At 39.7% G+C, this 19,485-nt stretch overlaps 1 protein-coding gene across 1 annotated transcript in view; it reads right to left on the bottom strand.

Moving 5' to 3' along the window:
- MIPOL1 (mirror-image polydactyly 1) overlaps positions 1 to 19,485 on the bottom strand; it is a 219,912-nt gene that overhangs the window by 48,608 nt on the left and 151,819 nt on the right. The window contains exon 9 of the mRNA XM_060759026.2: positions 17,367 to 17,461. Within this exon, the coding sequence (XP_060615009.2) occupies positions 17,367 to 17,461 (95 nt within the window). The remainder of the gene's footprint in view (positions 1 to 17,366; positions 17,462 to 19,485) is intronic.

Below are 19,485 nucleotides of genomic sequence, written 5' to 3'. Positions count from 1 at the left end.
AAATCAGTCGCAGTAGTCTGTCCGCACAGCCCAATTTGCTTCTTCAGACTCCATGAGCATCCCACAACCCACCCTAAAAGTCCTAAAAACAACAGAAAACTTACTGAGTCACCATGATGCCTCTCTGCAGGCCTCCTGGAACACAGCAATGACTCGCCAGGAAGTGGAGGGGAATCGCTCCTCCAGGTACATCATTGGTATGTTTGAGGAGGCTTGCAGAGAGGTATCATGACAGACCTCTAAGTTTATGTTGTTTTTAGGGCTTTTTTTTGGGGGGGGGGAGAGTTGGGTGACCCAATGCTATCCCAAACGTTTTCAAGATGACATGGAGAAAGCCAATGGGCAAAGCCCATTTTTCCCCCTGGGGTATGGAGACTTAAATCCACTTTGGAGTGGGTTTCTTTAACCCACCTGGAAGTGGGTTTAATGTATGTCTGGAAGCGTCCTTAACCTGAAAAGAATGTATTGTCAAAGGCTTTCATGACCAGAATCACTGGGTTGTTGTAGGCTTTTTCGGGCTATATGGCCATGGTCTAGAGTCATGCCTCTAGACCATGGCCATATAGCCCGAAAAAACCTACAACAACTCACTGAAGAGAATGCATTATTTCTCATCGTATACAGGAACTTGATTCTTGTGAAAGTATTGCAGTCTTAAGTAGCTCCATTTGCACACTTGGCTGTCACACCAAATAAATATTTCCCCAGACTTCACAGAATGTCATCTTCCTGAAAGGACTGCTGAACTCTGCCAAAACAAGAGTTTTTGGCTTTCTGTGACCAAGGACAGAGCTGATCTCAAAGGAACACACTGACATTTTATGACTTCCTTTTACATCCTTTGCTCCTGTCAGTCTTGTCTTTCTTTTAGTGGGGGGCATGCATGATGTTTGCTTCACACTCTGTCTGAGACACTGAGATAAAGAACACATAGACTTGCAACCCATGATGACAAGAAACATATGATCTCTGCACCATTTTCATGGGATGAAAAAGCTAGTGAGTTTGGAAAGCGAGGGTACATTTTTTGTACCTCCTGGTTGGCCTAATATCACTAATGTGTATTTTGGAGTAAGACTTGACTGTAAGATACAGAACACTGAAACTGTTATTATTGTTGAGTGTTTCCAAGTCATTTCCAACAAGTGGCAATCCTAAGGTGACTAATTGAAGTTGATCATAGAGTTTTACTGTAGGACCCAGAGAGTGATTTTTAAATTCATAATCCACTTTCACAGGGGTCTTGTCCCTCTAAGCCCAGCACATAACTCAAATCACTATTATTCTATTTAAAAGCAATGTCTGAGTCTCTACCCATCTCCCATTTATAGGGATAATTATGACTCTTAGAGAGTGAAAACTCTTTTGGCAGAAACTCTTAGGTATGAAAATATCATGCGTGTCAAAATCGATTCAGAAACATTAAAAAGAGTACTCAATTAAGTTTGACCAAGTATATATTACAGTATATGTATTAAGTCAGCATTTCTCAACATGGGGGTGGGGACCCGGGAGGTGGGTTCATGAGGGGATGTCAGAGGGGTCGCCAAAGATCATCAGAAAACACAGTATTTTCTGTTAGTCATGGGGGTTCTGTGTGGGAAGTTTGGCCCAATTCTATCTATTTTCCCCAAACTCCACCAGTGTTCGCACTTGGGAATATTGAGGATTTGTGTCAAGTTTGGTCCAGATCCATCACTGTTTGAGTCCACAGCGCTCTCTGAATGAAGGTAAACTACAACTCCCACACTCAAGGTCAATGCTCACCAAACCCTTCCAGCATTTTCTGTTGGCCATGGGAATTCTGTGTGCTGGGTTTGGTTCAATTCCATTGTTGGCGGATTTCAGAACACTTTTTGATTATAGGTTAACTACAAATCCCAGCAACAACAACTCCCAAATGACAAAATCAACCCCCCCCCCAACCCCACCAGTATTCAAATTTTGGCCTATGGGGTATTTGTGTCAAATTTGGTCCAGTGAATGAAAATACATTCTGCATATCAGATATTGACATTACGATTCATAACAGTACCAAAATTACAGTTATGAAGTAACAACGAAAATATTTTTATGGTTGGGGGTCACCACAACATGAGGACCTGTAGTAAGGGGTTGTGGCATTAGGAAGGTTGACAACCACTGTATTGTGTATCAATTAATGGATACCATACAAGAACATGTTGGCACATATAAATTTATTAACCTCATGTATTCACTTTCCTAAATAGTTTCTAAGTCAACAAAACTTTCTGCATAAGGTTAATGAAGGGTTAGTCAATAACTGATACAAACACACACATATACACACATACTCACACATTTACACACATATATGAGAAATCAGTAACTGTTCGTAATGCAATTCTTCTGTTTAATCAAGAGTTAAAATATGCACTGCAATTCCTTATTTTCATAATATTTCTTTTGACAAAGATAACAGCCATGAAAACAGTTCCCACCTGGCTAAACCTGACTTACAGGTTTTGTTGAGAAAAAAATGACTTAATTATTGAAATGGATCTATTAGAACCGTCCCCCAATCCACCTTGCCTGCTCCACCTACAGATGAACTTCAAATGACCTGTTTTATGCAAAAGGAATTGTAATAACTTGTACTAAAAGCTGTTATAAAGGTAGTGCTGCTAAGAAGACAAAAGCATGATTCAGAAATTCATAGGATGCCCCTAAGAAGAGAGAGTTTTTAAAAAGTCACCTTTTATCAAGTTTACTTTTACAGTGAATAAATACCTGTAATAACTTGAACTGTGTGGTAACTTATTTCCTTAGTGTTAATTATGTTTGGTTTCATTAGCCCTTGAAACTGTTTATTGTCTAAATTGATTCATTAAAACAACAGAGAGTGTCAAGAGTAACACACTGAAAGACATTTTTCCTAGGAATTCCCTTAGTTTTAAAAAGGGTGATTTTATAATAGGAGCTCTGCACTTTCATTTAAAAATAGTTGCATTTGGAGCTATTTAACTAAGGCATCGAACATCTAAAAATGTGGGGAAATGGTTAGCAACAATCTCTAGACAGGCATGAGGAAACTTTGGCTATCCAGGTATTTTGGACTGTTAGGAATTGTGGGAGTTGAAGTCTAAATCACCTGGAAGGTCAAAGTTTCCCCATGCCTGCCCTAGAAGCATGGGAGTGCTTTTTGGGAAGAAAGTGTTCAGCCTACCAGAATAGGGTGCTTCTCTTGAGATATGCAATGGACCACAATCACATGTTTTCAAAAATATGTGTATAAGTTGCTTGTTGGTTTATGGCAGTAGTTCCCAACTTTTTTGACCAGGTTTTGTTGAGAAAAAACCACTTTGACCAGGGACCACTTTGACCAGGGACCACTCTCCAACATTAGTACCAAAAGGTCAGTTTTTGGTCAATTTTAGATTTGGTTTGATTATTTGGGGTGCTGATTCAGAAACTTAGATTGGATAGACCATATCAATTCAAGTTCCTGATGCAGAACATATGACACCCAGTAGTTGCCATCTGCTTGCCCACAGAAAACCATATTTAATAATCTAGAGCTGATGTGGTAGTAGTAATCTTTTCTGGGTAGTCAGCCTCTCTGCTCCCGACATTCCTGTTGCCTCAGCAGTATAAGAGGGGTTTCGCAAGACCTGTCGCTCTTGTAGCTGTGTGGTTTCAAGGCGACTGTGTAGCAATGGTGAGATCGCAGACCATATTTTTGTTCTTGCAGACCATTAGTGGTCCATGGACCACAGGTTAAGAAACATTGGTTTATGGCAACTCCATACATTTCATAGGGTTCTGTTAGGAGAGGAACACGCAGAAGTTGTTTTGCCAGTTCACTAACAATTATGTTCTAATTTAAGGTACAAAAAATGAATGTTGTCGAAGTAAAGGAGTGAAAAAGACAAATTAGAAAAGAACTCAATTTTCCTAGATTTAAGATGAAACGGAAATCTGAATTTCCTAGTGAATGGGGACAATACCATTGACAATCGTGATGAGAAAAAAGACAATAAGCTTCTTCTATGTAGCTGGCAAGCTGCTGAGCCCAGAAATAGATATTTCAAATTGACATTAAATTTGACGCTAAATTAAATAAACACTTCCACCGTGCTTGCTTCGGCAGCATATGTACTAAAAATGGAAAGATCCAGAGAAGGCTTCCAATGAATGTGGCATATTTTTCTCATGCTGCAGGGAAACAAATGTTTTGATAGGGAATTCAAAAGGAGGATGCTGAGATTCAGTATTCAGGAGGAATTGTGACTGGGCCATGAACTTTTAAAGTAAGCTGCTTAGCCTTCCAACACACTCTGCATTTTCCTGAGAAGATGAATAACTATAGGGGGAAAAAGGAAGGAATCTAAAGTGCAGATTCAACTGCTCAACCAGTTATATTTTAGGATGAAAGAAGTCCTTTGTCGACCTGGCACAACTAATGAGATTGTTAAGAGATGTACATAGTAGTACTGGGACACCCAGAGAATCACAATCACAAATTAAATGATAGTCCATCCTTCGGATCTGAGAGCAACATCAGTCTATCACATTCAGATGTAAGGCACACTAAAGATGGCCTCAGAAAGAACAACTGAGGGTAAGAGTTTAAACATACTATAGTGAGTACACTATGCAGAAGAAGAATTTCAGCAGCCTGCCTCATCAAGTACTGACAATTGGAATGTGAGAACTGTTCCTTAGATGAAAGGAGGCAGGCTGAACAATTCAGCTAATGGGATCACGCTGAGCTAATGGGAGCGCTCTGACTTGCTTGGCTTCTGTGGGCATATGTCAGAATGCTTGTGTTATTTTAAGGCAGTTTCTTTTATTTGTATATTCACTAGCAGTGGTCCATGACAAGCTGGGAGAATTTTGAGGCAGTTAAAACACATCAACATACTTTACAAAGGTGCAAGACAAAAAGCAAACTCTCTGAAAAACATGTTTCTGGGAAGGAGCATGGAGCTATATACTAGACCCAGGTTGCCTTTTCTTAGTTCTCAGTTAATCCCCCCCCCCCCCCATGTTTCAGTTTCTTGGGAGTGTAAAAACTACTTTGAGAATCCATTGCATACAAAGTGGATGAGCCCATCATGAGAAAGACCAAAATAACAATACATTTTCTAGGAGGCTTGCTGCCTGGTCTTAAGTATCTAAGTCAGGAGTGACTTGAGAAACTGGTGTGAGAGAATTGGCTGTCTGCAAGGACATTGCCCAGGGGATGCATGGATATTGTAATGTTTTACCATCCTTGTCCCTGCATAAGGAGCTGGAGCTGATAGAGGGAGCTCATCTGTGCTCTCCCCAGATTCAAACCTGTGACCTGTCAGTCTTCAGTCCTGCCGGCACAGGGGTTTAACTCACTGCACCACCGGAGGCTCCAGTATCTAAGTATCTAAGTACCTAGTATCTAAGTCAAGTTGCTTGAACAGTGAAACCAGCAGAATGGATCTGTGACCTTAAGTGTACATACAAATATAAATGCTTATTACATGTTTGGTCAGAACTCCCACAGTTCAGTGATTAACAAAGACAAACACTTTTCTACACATTCTCTGCTTGTTGACTTTTGTCCTTTCTCTCCACAAGTTAGTATTTCTTGGGATCTTAACTTAAATGCAGAAAATTTTCCTATTCATATAGATAACATATTCTGAATGCAATTTTATTACTAACACTTGCATAATGAACTCCTTTTTGCTACAATAAAACACCTTTTGATTTTTCAGATCTAAACAGTAAACTTGTATAACTAATCTAAAGTAAGGTTCACTGAGGTCTGTGGGACTTATAGTTTATGTAAAGGAGCTTTCAAAGTATGCCTCCTGGATTTCCATAATAGCTAAAATTTCTTGTCTTCCACATCTGTGATACAAGACAAAAACAATAATGTATTTGAAAATCTACCTTTAAAAATTCATTTACCTTAATATATGTCCAATTAATTTCAGTGGAATATCTTTTAAGTGCATGTGTTCAAGATCATGTGTTCTGTTCTGTACCAGTGGTCAGGAATGTGCTATGGAATGGACCAGAATGAAAACTGAAGGACGCAATCCTAAATCTTATAATTTGCCAGTAGTTAGGATAGGGAAAACAAGCTTCTCCACCAACAGGGAATTTATATCCTAGAAATTCCCTATACCCTCATGGAGAGATCCTTTGAAATAAAATTACTGTAAATGATGCTCTTGAGCTTAGAAACCCTACTTTTCTTGTCTAGTACCCATGCTGGCTAAGGGATGTTGCAGTCAAACCAATGGTTCTCAAACTTTGGGTCTCCAGATGTTTTGGCTTTCAGCACCCAGAAATCCTAACAGCTGGTAAACTGGCTGGGATTTCTGGGAGTTATAGGTCAAAACACTTGGGAACCCACAGGTTGAGAACCACTGAGTTAAACAATAACTGACCAAAGCTCCAGTTTTTGTCAGTGGCAAACTCCCCAAATGGGATACTTGGAGGTAGCTTAACAGTATTGGTGTTCCCTTCAGGGGCCTTGGAACTGGATTCTTCAGTTACACCAACCTGGAATTATCCTAGTTAAATCCACTCCTATTTGTTCAAGTGTGGTGTGGGGCAGAATGCCTATCTCTTACCCTTTTTTGGTCTGAGCTAGCAGGGCTTTGTAAATGGCACTCAATTCACCACTTCCCTTTTCCCAGCCTGCTAAGGGTAAATAATGGAACTCATTGCCACCAAACAGGTGTCAAATTGGATGACTTTAACTGGGGATTGGACAAATTAATGGATGACAAGTTCATCAATAGCTACTGATTAAGATGTTATATGAAATATCTGGGGCAATATGCCTTGGGGTATGAATTGCTGAGGAGCATGAATTGGGGGATTGCACTTCCAGTTCTGGGTTCAGTTGTGAAATGGATAACTATCCAAAAATAGTTGGTCTAGGATTTTAGTCTTTACCTTTTTATGTTGTTATGCAATTTTCAAAAATCAATAAACAAAACTTTAGTTAATGGAATGAAGTGTTTCAGTCATCTTGCTTTTCAAAATCCACTGTGTAACCATCATATGTGAGCTAGAAGGACTGTATTAAGTATATCAATTAATGGATACCATACAAGAACATGTTGGTACCATATAAATTTATTAGCTTCATGTATTCACTTTTCTAGATAGTTTCTAAGTCAACAAAACTTACTGCATAAGGTTAATGAAGGGTTAGTCAATAACTGATACAAACGTACACATATACACACATACTCACACACTTACACACATATATGAGAAATCTGTAGACTAGGGACCTCATCACATTTACCTTCGGAAGCATCCTATTATGCTTCCATTCCAGCTGGAGGACAGGTGGGACCACCATCCATCACATGATGTAAGAGAACTTCCTGTGGAAGCTCCCCCTTCAATTGGAGGAAAAGTATTGCATGATGCTTCCCTCCAATGCAGCCAGCACACTTCTGCATTGCCTGGGTGACTCTTCCATGTTCGATGAAGGAAGGGTTACTTCCTGCATTGGCACCAAAGCCAGGGGAAGCGGGATGCTACACCTGGCTAAAATAATAAGGTCGTAAGACTTGGGGAGATATGGGGTATATCTATACTGGAGAATGGATGTGGTTTCATATCACTTTAACAATGGCTCAATGCTATGGAATTCTGGGAGTTGTAGTTTTACAAGGTCTTTAGACTTTTCTGCCAAAGTACAAATCCCATGATTCTATAGCATTGAGCCATGGCAGTTAAAGGACCTAATCACACTGATGCCCCCATCCCCCAATCCTGTTCCATTTTGCTGGCAATCACTGGTGAAATGGAAGGCATGAGTGGCAACTTGTGATGAGTCACACACCCTCCCTCCTTCCCCTATCACATGGGGGGGGGGGAAGGTAGCAGATCTGGGGCAAAGTGTGTTGGTGCTTCCCCCATCAGACAGGGAAAAGCATAAAAACAGTCCGTAGCTCCATTGGAAATACCCAAAAGACAAGAGATTCACCATGGTGGCAAGGAAGCTTCTTGCAATACTTTGCTGTCGCTTCTCCCATTGATGGGGCAGAGCCATGGCTTGCGTGATCTGATGAGATACGTCCATACCTGTGGCTGAAGAGGAGCCTCAGCATGGTAAAGGGCAAAAAGGAAAAAAAACCCTTATGTGATGAGGTGGAAAGTGGTGTCAAACAGCATTCATTCAATAGTGTCGATGCAGCCCCTGTTTCAAATTCTGATTTGTTCATAAAAATCCTTGGGGGTGACCTTGGACAAGCCACATCCTCAGACTCAAAGGAAAGCAATGACAACAAACTCCATCCAAACAAATCCTGTTAAGAAAACCCTGTGAAAGGTTTGCCTTAGAGTCACTATAAATCTGAAACAACTTGAAGATACACAAAAGCAACTGCCACCATATTCTGAAACTAGTTCACAAGCTACTTATCACTGTGCCACACAAGTTCTTACACAAAGGCCAATTATGTGCAGGAATGGGCATGAAATCGGCATGTTAATCATCCTGTCTTGATCTGACCCACCACGGCTGTGAGCTCAGGCAGCAGGAAGCCATAATTGGTCACTGCTTAGTCTGTAAAACATTACAAATAATACATAGTGTGAAACCTACATGAATTTTCTGTCAGATGTGAACATCCACATGTGGATTTCATGCTAATTCTTCAATCTCCCAATCACGCCAGTTTCTGTGTAGCATCTGTAAGAAGCCATGTTCGGAACAAATGCTTTCTTCTTTATAATTTTGTAAATCTGGCTAAGGTCACAAAAATCCTGTGAAACATAACATCTTAGAGAGCCCATTCAATAAAAACTCAGGGTCAGAGAGCTCCGCCCTGGAAACCTAAAGATCTGATAAGATTACTTGTATTATCCACAACATCATTAGCTTTAATACCACTAGTGGTTAAACACAGATGAGCTTTTGAGATACCATTGTTAGATTCTATCTGGTAACAGTGGGCATCCTATTGTGACTTCACACTAGTCTGCTTCTAAGCACTGCTCCTCTTTCTTGCTATTATCCTCCCAAACAACAGACTAAAGAACATAAAGAAGCTTTTTTCCCCTCCTGATGAAAGTAACTGAAATAGCACAAAGCTGATATGAAAAATCTAGGGTTTCAACATGCATTTAAAAACAGATTCCTGAAGTACTGGAATAAAGGAACCAAAAATTAGTTAGCATTCTCTTTTATAGAGAGCAGTTTACTAATTGGCTGCATCATTAAAAAAAATCTTCATACGTATATGGTAAACAAAGTAGAAAATCGGTATGAAATGCATACAAAATTTTGTACAAATCTGTTGATCACCAATAGTGCTTGTTAAATATATTCCAGGGACTGCATTTTTTTTTTTGCTAAGAGTCCTTAAAATTTCTACCAAATGGACTTCCATGTCATGTTGGCAGCAACAAATGGTACATAGTGTGAATCCACTTTGTATAGTATTTTCTATGAAGAAAAAGATGTTGCCAAGGTAGATCTGCACTTTTCTTTTGTCATATCTTGTTTTTGAACAATAATTCTTTATTAATGGAAAATCTCTGTTGTAATGAACACCATCTTGAAATTAGTTAAGGTAAAGGATTTCCCCTGACATTAAGTCAAGTGTGTCTGACTTTTGGGGGTTGTTGCTCATCTGCATTTCTAAGCCAAAGAGCTGGCATTGTCCTTAGACACCTCCAAGGTCATGTGGCTGGCATGATTGCATGGAGTGCCATTACCTTCCCGCTAGAGAGGTACCTATTGATCTACTCATATTTACATGTTTTTGAACTGCTAGGGTGGCAGAAACTAGGGCTAACAGTGGGAGCTCACCCTGCAAGTTCAGCAGCTCAGTACCTTAACCCACTGCACCACTGGGGGCTCCATCTTGAAATTACCTCATTGTATTTGAGTTTCAGAAGGAATTTTGGGAAGATATGCAGCAAAAGCAAAAATAATGTATAGTTCCCTTTCTAAAATGTAACATATGGGAAACTCCAGAAAAGAAAAAAATAAGGTATTTTTCTGAGGAACATTCTAAGATTTTTCTTATTTTTCTAAAAATAGCACGCTGCTTGCAAAACTGTTTTCCCAAATTATCTCCACCATTTTTGTGGCTGTTTCCCAATCACTAGCACAAGGCATTAAGTAGACTTCAAAGTGAAGAATTCAACATGGTGGTCAGCATTCTTTTTGGTGGGATGTTGTTGAAGGGAATTACATTATTTTGGGAGGATAACTTTATTCTTATATCCTGCCACCCCCACCCCCCCTCGGAGGGACCCAGGGTGGCTTACACACAGCACAAGGTGCCTAAAAACAGGACATAAAATGAAAAACAATTAAAAATACAATTAAATACAACTTACAGACATATAAAATATCAACTAACACTCAATTAAAAACAGCGCTCATCAACTGATGGCGGTGAGCTACTATAAACGTGTAATATAAGTACACAAATAAAAATCTTAAACCCTCTCAAAGTCATAGGGGCACAACAACTGAACTGGCAATGTATGCAAACACACTTATGAGCCTTTCTTTCTTATTTGGCACATTAAATTCTTGATGCTAAACTTGGGAAATAATACCTGCTATGGGCTATGCCACATTCACATTGCTCAAATAATTCATGGATTAACTTCACAGCTGCAAATTACTAGTATTTTGTAGCTTAAGTGGTCATGGAAAACTTGGAACATAGCATCTTAAAACTGACAAACTTTTTTGATAACTGAATGTTTTTAGTTCTTTCTGTTGCAGACATTTTTGCGTAACTGTTCTGTGAAACCAAAAACAATGCACTTTCATTTGTTTCCTGTGTATGAAAGATCTCAATCTAATGCAACTTGATACAGCACACTTTATATGTAGCAAGGGAAATAAATAGCACTGAGTGTCTTGTTTCTGCTTCTTTATTTTTAAAAATCTGCTTTTCACAGATGATGCCCTTTCATGTCATTTAGTTTCCAGGGCTGCTCTAAATCTTGAAAAAAGTTAGTCTGTGTCATTACATTTCTGTGTTCTGTTCCTTTATCAGAAGTTCCGATAAATCATCTGAGCAAGTGTTATGCCTCTGCTTGTAGTTTGTCTACATGATCTTCTTGCAGCAGCAGAGTATGTGATCTATTGTTTATTATTATTATTATTTACAGTATTTATATACCGCTTTTCTCACCCCCAGGGGGACTCAAAGCAGTTTATTATTATTTCAAAGCGGTTTATTATTATTTCTAGCACAATTATGCAGCTCCAGTATTTAAAAATGACAAAAAGATACATATAGATAAATATGAAATACGAAAAGAAAGGAAAAAATTGAAAAAGATCTAGGGAAGTAATGCTACCCTTCTATTCCGCTTTGGTTAGACCACACCTGGAATATTGTGTCCAATTCTGGGCACCACAATTCAAGAGAGATATTGACAAGCTGGAATGTGTCCAGAGGAGGGCGACTAAAATGATCAAGGGTCTGGAGAACAAGCCCTATGAGGAGTGGCATGTTTAGCCTGAAGAAGAGAAGGCTGAGAGGAGATATGATAGTCATGTATAAATATGTGAGAGGAAGCCACAGGGAGGAGGGAGCAAGCTTGTTTTCTGCTTCCCTGGAGACTAGGACGCGGAACAATGACTTCAAACTACAAGAAAGGAGATTCCATCTGAACATTAGGAAGAACTTCCTGACTGTGAGAGCCGTTCAGCAGTGGAACTCTCTGCCCTGGAGTGTGGTGGAGGCTCCTTCTTAGGAAGCTTTTAAACAGAGGCTGGATGGCCATCTGTCAGGGGTGATTTGAATGTAATATTCCTGCTTCTTGGCAGGGGGTTGGACTGGATGGCCCATGAGGTCTCATCCAACTCTTTGATTCTATGATTTTATGATTCTATGAATTGGGAATAATGAGGAAGAGGAAGGAGAGGAGAGTATCTAATCCCATGACATCACTTTATTGCCAGCATGCCTGAACAGCAATGGAAGGGACCCATCGTACTAAGGTAGATGATGGAAATTTGTGAGACTGAGAGTTATCACAGATGGGAAGCAAACTGGTAACAAAATATACACTGTGTGACAATCCAGCTGCAATGCCAGTTTTCCTGCCTAGTGTGATAAATTCCATGGACAGAACTGAGCAACACTTGGCATGCTTGGTGATAAAACAACCAAACAGGTAAGCACTGGGTCTAGGAACATCTACTCTGCTTTGGCCATGCTTACTCCATTCTTGGGCCTGTCCTAGACCTTTAGCCCAGTACACTGTTAGCACGCACTCCACAAGAGACTTCCCATATCAGGCTTTAGCCCTTGGTTCAAAAGGGTTTCCCCAACCTCTGCCAGGAGCTGTGAGTCATGGTTCCTTAAGAACTAACATTAATCTTTAAGGTGTCACATGTCTTTTGTTGCTGAACTTCTGATATTTTCCCACTTAACTTGGGACATTTGTGCCAAAAAAGGATAGGACAGTGAACCACATCTTTGGAGCAAATACCAATTGGAGGTCGAGGAATTCTGGTGAGAAACTGGCACATGGCTCCAACCAGAATATAACTGCCAGCTTTAAGCACCCTTTCAAAACCGTACACTCATGTCACACGTTATGCAAAGCCATTGTGGCTTTATACACAATCACTATTGCATTCTGCCACTAGGGCCACTGTTACATAATTCAATAAAGCAGACTGATGTGTACAAATTTATGACTGTAAGGCCAGATGCTTAGGACAGTGATCGGCAGAACTTTGTTCTTATGATATGCTAAACAAGAAAACAGAGAAGGGGAAGTTAGAAAAAAAGGAAGGGTTTGGGACCTGCAACCCATAATACCCCATGAGAGGAAGTTACTTGGCACATGTGAAGCCAGCAAAGAGTAGAGAACCTAAAAGAGACTGAAAGGTGAAATGAGAAAGAAGGAAGTAGGATATACTAGACTGTTAAAAGATTACTCCTGGCATCTAAAGGCCTGGGAAGGTCCCTGCCTGGAAAGTGATCAATCAGATAAACTAACCTGTTTATCAAGCCTCCTTTTAAAGGCATTACATTGGTTAAAGTCACCTTATAGAAAAGAGGGCTCTTATAGTCTGTGTTTTACATTCTTCAGAAAATTTAAAACACTTCATTCCAAACAGTTCTGGGATATATTTTGGGTTCTTTCTAAAGGTTAAAAAACTACCCCAGCCTTTCAATTCCTGTTGATGGAGCTACTGAAGAGAAATGGAATTGAGAATTACTAGTTTTTCTATGGATCCATATAATTTAAATTACAAATATATAGTCAATCATAATGATAATCATCTTTCTACTCTAAAAATAAAGTCCCAATCCATACATGCATATGTGTATGTGTGTATACACACACACACACACACACACACATACACACACAGAGAGAGAGAGAGAGAGAGAGAGAGAGAGAGAGAGAGGCGTACATTGCATATATTTTTAATGAGGGTAATGATGTTATTTTAGAAAATTGACACAAAACATACTAATTTATTTTAAATTTAACTGATCCTCTGTGAGTTTTTATTGTTGAAAAAAGGACAAGAAACTGGCAAATGTTGGACAGAAAGATCATTTGCAGCCTTGTGCCCTTTCAATTTTTTGGACTACAACTCCAATCACTATATCACACACAGTCAGTTGGGATATGAAAAATAGAACTGTTTGCAGAAATGAACTTTCTGTGTTCTCGCCCCTGTTGAAATTTCCAGGGAAATACCAATGCTAGTCTGTCACAGCAAACCCATAAAAAACATTGTGAAACTTTGAAGACTTTCTTAAATTTCCATGGACTGCAGTCCACTCCATCAGAAACATGGTACACAGACATATATTTATAACCAAGAAAGCACCACCAAGGCCTGGGAAATGAAAGAGAGATGCAAAGAATGCTATCATGGTAGAATACTCAGAGGTGGTTTTGCCAGTTCTGAAACATAGCCTAAAGTACTGGCCAGGGTTTAGCACAGCTAAGAGTCAAGGTTTAGCACAGCTGATAAATCACCAGCAATTGTAAGATCTATCAACCAAAAAGTTCCCAGTTCGAAGCCCGGGATTGGTGTGAGCTGCTGACTGTCAGCCCAGTTTATTGTTGCCTAAGCAGTTCAAAAACACCTTTAGCTGTAATTACAGAAATTAGGTATCGCTAAAAGCGGGGGAGGTATTTTATGACACCATAAAGAAAGATCAGAAAATGATTGGTGACTAAAAAGAAGGAGTAAGTCCTGATGGCTCTTCATCATAGAAGATGGAGCGACAGCACCCCCTGTGGCTGGATTCGAGCCCAACCTTCCATGGCACCAAAAAGCTGAACATTGAATTGAAACATCACACCTCCTTCTTTTCTGTCTGTCTCTGTATTGTCTATACAAAGCGGCATTGACTGTATGTGTACTATGATCCACCCTGAGTCCACTTCGGGGTGAGAAGGACAGAATATAAATAAGGTGTTATTATTATTACGATGATTGTTGTTGTTTATTCATTCAGTCACTTCCAACTGTTCATGACCTCATGGACCAGACTATGCCAGAGCTTCCTGTCGGCCGTGGCCACCCCCATGGTCACCCCCTCCTTCAAGGCCAAGCCAGTCACTTCAAGGATGCCATCCATGCATCTTGCCCTTGGTCAGCCCCTCCTTCTATTTTCCTTCAATTTCCCCCAGCATCATTATCTTCTACAAGGTTTCCTGTCGTCTTATGATGTGGCTAAAGTACTTCCTCTTTGCCTCTAATATCCTTCCCTCCAGTGAGCAGCCGGGCACTATTTCCTGGAGTAAGGGCTGGCTTGATCTTACGGTCCCCAAAGCACTCTCAGGATTTTCCTCCAAGTACAGTTCAACACACAGTACTTGTTATGCACTGGCTATCTCCCATCCAATTACTAACCAGAGCTGGCCCTCTCAACCTTCAGAATTTGGTGCCTTTAGGGCATTTAGTGCATAGCCCAGCAAAATGATTCAGGACAAACCAGACAAGGCAAGTTGATCAGGAAATGGAACCATAAAATGTTAAAATACAAACAGTTAATTCTATTTAGAGTGATTGAATCATTTTTAAAAATTAAAGCTGTAATATAGTTGCTTATTGTTGCAGCAAAAACACTCTCGCGGTACAATTTGGTGTACTTTTTGTTCTATGGATGGATTATTCTAACAGCATTTGCACATCATTCAGGTTTTTAAGATTTGCATTAATCATCATCTATGGAATTCAGTGGCTGGAAAATTAGAATAGTTAAACTGGCAAGTGTAACGTCTAACTGTTATGCAAAGTATCATTTCAGGAATCAGGAAGGATGGTAACCTTTCCCGAGTTAAAATGCAAAGAAGAAACTTGCCTATCCTCATTTGCAGCCAATTCTTTCTTGGCTCAGGGGATCATAATAGATTCCTTTTTATATTCAAATATCTTCACTTTTTAATATATTAAATAGCTTTGAAAAATAATATCTAACAACCTTTTTTTAAAAAAACCTAAGTATCAAATTTAAATTCATTGGTTTGAATCCTATCTAGTCCAGACCCATTGAATCAGTGGGATTTACTTCCATGTTCATTCCCCAATCCATAACTGATTAAATGTGCCTGCTCTAGTTGGAATTACCAATTGTAGTTAAGACATTACTATCTTGATAAAAACACAATTCAGGAAGAGATTATCAAACTGTTTTCCACAGCTCTATGAACTCCATTAGACATCCTACAGAAAGGCTGAGGTACAATTGAGTGTATCTGTACTTGATGCCAAGCAACCGATGCCAAGTCTGTTTTGACCATGGCCAGATCACTAAAAGCTAACATGACCCTGGTTTGGGGCCTGGGATTTTCATAACACAATGTGGGGCATTGTGTCCTAACTGTGAACATATAGCAGATATAGAGGTCATTCTCAGAAGCCAGATTTGACTGTGCTCTGTGATCTTCTAAATGCAACTACTAGTGTTGCCTTGGTGTTGGAGGGATTGTTGGTCCCTTGTTTTCATCCCTTCTTTGTCTTTCCCTCCCCTCATACCTTCTCCTTTCCCTTTCCCTTTCCCTCCCTCCCTCCCTCCCTCCCTCCCTTCTTTCTGTTTATCTGTCCTTCTGTCCTTCCTTCCTTCCTTCCCTCTTTCTCTCTTCTTTCCTTTCCTTTCCCTCCCCTTTCTCCCTTTTCCAGCTCTGAGAGGGTCCCCCAATATTACTATAGCAATATGGCTCTTTTGCAACCTCATCAAATGTGCCATTGGAATCATAGCGATTCAGGTGGTGCCCATCCGTGAGTGTGGGGAACCCACTGTCCCACACCCCAGATCATCCGACTCACTGGAGTCCCCACCCCATTAATCTAAGACAACAAGGGAAGTTTTGCATGTTGCAGCAGTGGTGGCATGCACCACTTCACCTTCCCTTTTATGATAGAGCTCCACCCGAAGTTGCCGTGCACTGTGGGATGGGAGAATGAGAGCCAACGGGCTCTGTAGTAAAAGGAAAGAGGAACTGGCATATGCCACCAAATTCACCCTAATATGATGAGATCCTTTGTGGTTTCCCCTCATACACATGCCACTTTCTTTCCTAGTGACACCACAGAGGACCACAGTACTGTCATCTAGAAACAGTCTTTATGGTACAGACGGACGGACAGAGACACTTTATTTATTTACAGTATTTGTATCCCACCTTTCTCAGCCTGAACGTGACTCAAGGCGGTTTGAGATATGTGTGTGTGTGTGTTATGTATGGTCTTCTTTGATTCTTAATTTATGTAATTATTATTTGATCAAAGACCAGAGAAAATGTTAACTGAGTTCCTCAGCAATCTTTATGTAGCTGATGAAAGGAGAAACATATTTTAATTAAACATAATGAAACAAAATTTCATTTACTCACCTATAAACAAGCTAACCCATCAGGGTAAAATAGCATATCTTAGGAAGCCATTCCTTTATTGAGACTTGGGGCTATGCCATTATGTAACTGGTGAAATCTTATCTGCTGTTAATAACTTCCATATTAGTTTGAAATATTTGTGTCAAACGGCATCAAATGAAATATTTGTGTCAAAGGTTTGTGTTGGAAAGGACAATCAATCACATCAACCATTTCTTTGTCAGGCAGTTGTAAAGCAATGTGCGCGCACACTTCAGAAATTGTGTAGTGCTGTGTTTTTTGTTCTTGGGGTATGGCAAGCCAAATGCAAAACAAAACAAAACACCTATTTGGATAAAACAGCATATTTAGGATTTTTCCTTTATAGGATATGGCAATGCACTCAAGGAATAAAAAGATAAAAATAGATCTGATAATTTGAAATGAAGGATATTGTAACTTCATTCTTGTTCCACAGAGTTTTAAAAAACTTCCAGGAATAAAAATGCAATAGACAAACATTTTTCCACTGAATGTATTTTTAAGGACACAAATTACATTACCTGTAATAAATACGAAGGGTCTGGAGCTCTTCTTCAAGGCTTTTGTACTGCTGAACAACAACTTCTCTTTCTTGTTGCATAGCCAGCAATTTTTCCTGCAAATATATACATAGCTAGTGAGTGTTTCTTCTCCTTTCCCCCTTCTAAAACAATAGAAAAAAATTGAATTACTTTCTGAATGAAACTGAATGTGTTCCATTTTAATAGCTAACATGCCTGCAATCCTATCAATGTTCACTTAAAGTCCCACACAGAACACACTGGATTCGGGCTTAAGAATATATCACATACCAACAAATAACGAATGGATCAGACCAAAGGTTGTCTCATCCAGTTTCCAGGGCACTGTTTCCTACATGCCAATTTTACAACACTAGAACCAACATAGACAAAGCATTGCACTTGGGCCACAGTGTAGTCCAAAGCCTGTTTTTATGGGTCCCCTTTTACCCAAACAATGTAAGGGTGTTTTTTTTCCTTTGCCCCCTCATGGCCTCAAGTCTCTTTTGTTGTTATGCGATGACATGCAGTTTTCTGATCTCATTACAAAGGCCAGGTGAAGTATTCAATTTCACCGTGGTATAGAGGGGGCAGCGAGGTGAATCTGTCGCCATGTGTGTTAATCCCTCTGGCAACTCTTCCCACATCACACATGGGAAGCATCGCCCTCCTGGCGAGGACCCATGCTGGCTCCATTGGAGCCAGTACAACATGGGCAAGCTCCCGTGTTGTGGGGGATGCGCCCAAGGATGCTTCCACTCTGGTTGGGGGCAGGACCTCTGCCAGATGTCATACAACATAGTGTGATGGCTGCCATGGGGTTCCATCCTAGGATGCTAAAATTGCCCTGTCTGATGAGGCCCTATGATTTATGGTGAATGAAAGCTTCAGATGAACTGTTTGCTACAGCTCTGCTCATGGCCTTTCAATCTCAGGAACTTAGCTTACTTTTCTGGAGTCATTCCATCTGTAATCTCATTTTTCCTACTGCCTTCAACATTACTTATCATTATACTCTTTCCCAGTACTGCTTCCCTGCTGCTCCTTGGGCTGGCGTAAGGGCATGCGGCAGTGCCATCCTCCTCCTCCTCCTTCAATTGTTAGTTGTTAAACTAACTCTGCAGCTAGAAGCATGCACATTGTTGACATTAACTTTGGGTGTACATGTAACATTTCCCAAATGTATTAACTAGTTGTTATATCATGTTGTAGATTTAATAATAATAATAATAATAATAATAATAATAATAATAATTTTTTGTATCTCACCACTATCTCTCCAGGTTGACTCAGAAGCACTATGGTACCACATCTGAACCACAATGCAAAGTATACAAGTACACAAATATATAACAAAAAATACCAAAAAAATCCTAAAATGCAGTAAACCTGTGAATAAGCTAAGCATCAGCAATAACAAAGTGTGGAGTGGCACAATTAATTAAACAATGAATACTATTGTCTCCCATTCTTTGTTACTATTGTTTCCTTTATTAATACATATACCTTATTATTCATACTTCTGTATACGTATTGTGTGTAACATGCCCCATAGAACACAGACAGATATAACAAAACATTAAACATTTTTTGGGGGCTCTACAAGAACCTTTTGCTTCAAAAAGGGCTTAGTGGCTGAAAGAGTTTGGGAAAAATGTTTGTCTATTGCATTGGAAAGAGTTTGTTCAAGTGCAATCCTGTGGTTAGCTTTTAGTAGTGGAAGCCCTAGAAATTAACCGAGTAGTGGAGGCCCTAGAAATTCCCAGGTTAAAAAAATAGCAATTCATTTATTAGCATTTTTCCACTTTCATTGGGGTCTTGTGCATCAAATTCTAGTGAATGTGGAGGGCTGACTAGAATGGTAATAGATCTTCTCCACTCCTTATTCCAGCAATTTAGAGCTTACATGTAGCGACCATGACCATCTAGTTTAGTTTCTAAGACAATTAATTTAGCTTACATTTTTAATATAAGATAAGAACCTGGAAGGAAATATTCAGTCATAACAAATCAACCTTTGGGCATATATAAAATAGTAGAGCAATAGCAGTTAGTGGGACAAGTGAGTCACGACTAATTAAAGAGACATTGCTTTCAATCAACTGGTGTTAGGGGATTT

Source organism: Anolis sagrei, chromosome 1 (assembly GCF_037176765.1).
Source record: "Anolis sagrei isolate rAnoSag1 chromosome 1, rAnoSag1.mat, whole genome shotgun sequence".
Taxonomy (NCBI): Eukaryota; Metazoa; Chordata; class Lepidosauria; order Squamata; family Dactyloidae; genus Anolis; species Anolis sagrei.
Note: the sequence above shows the minus strand (reverse complement) of the source record. Positions and strands in the feature narration are given on the sequence as shown.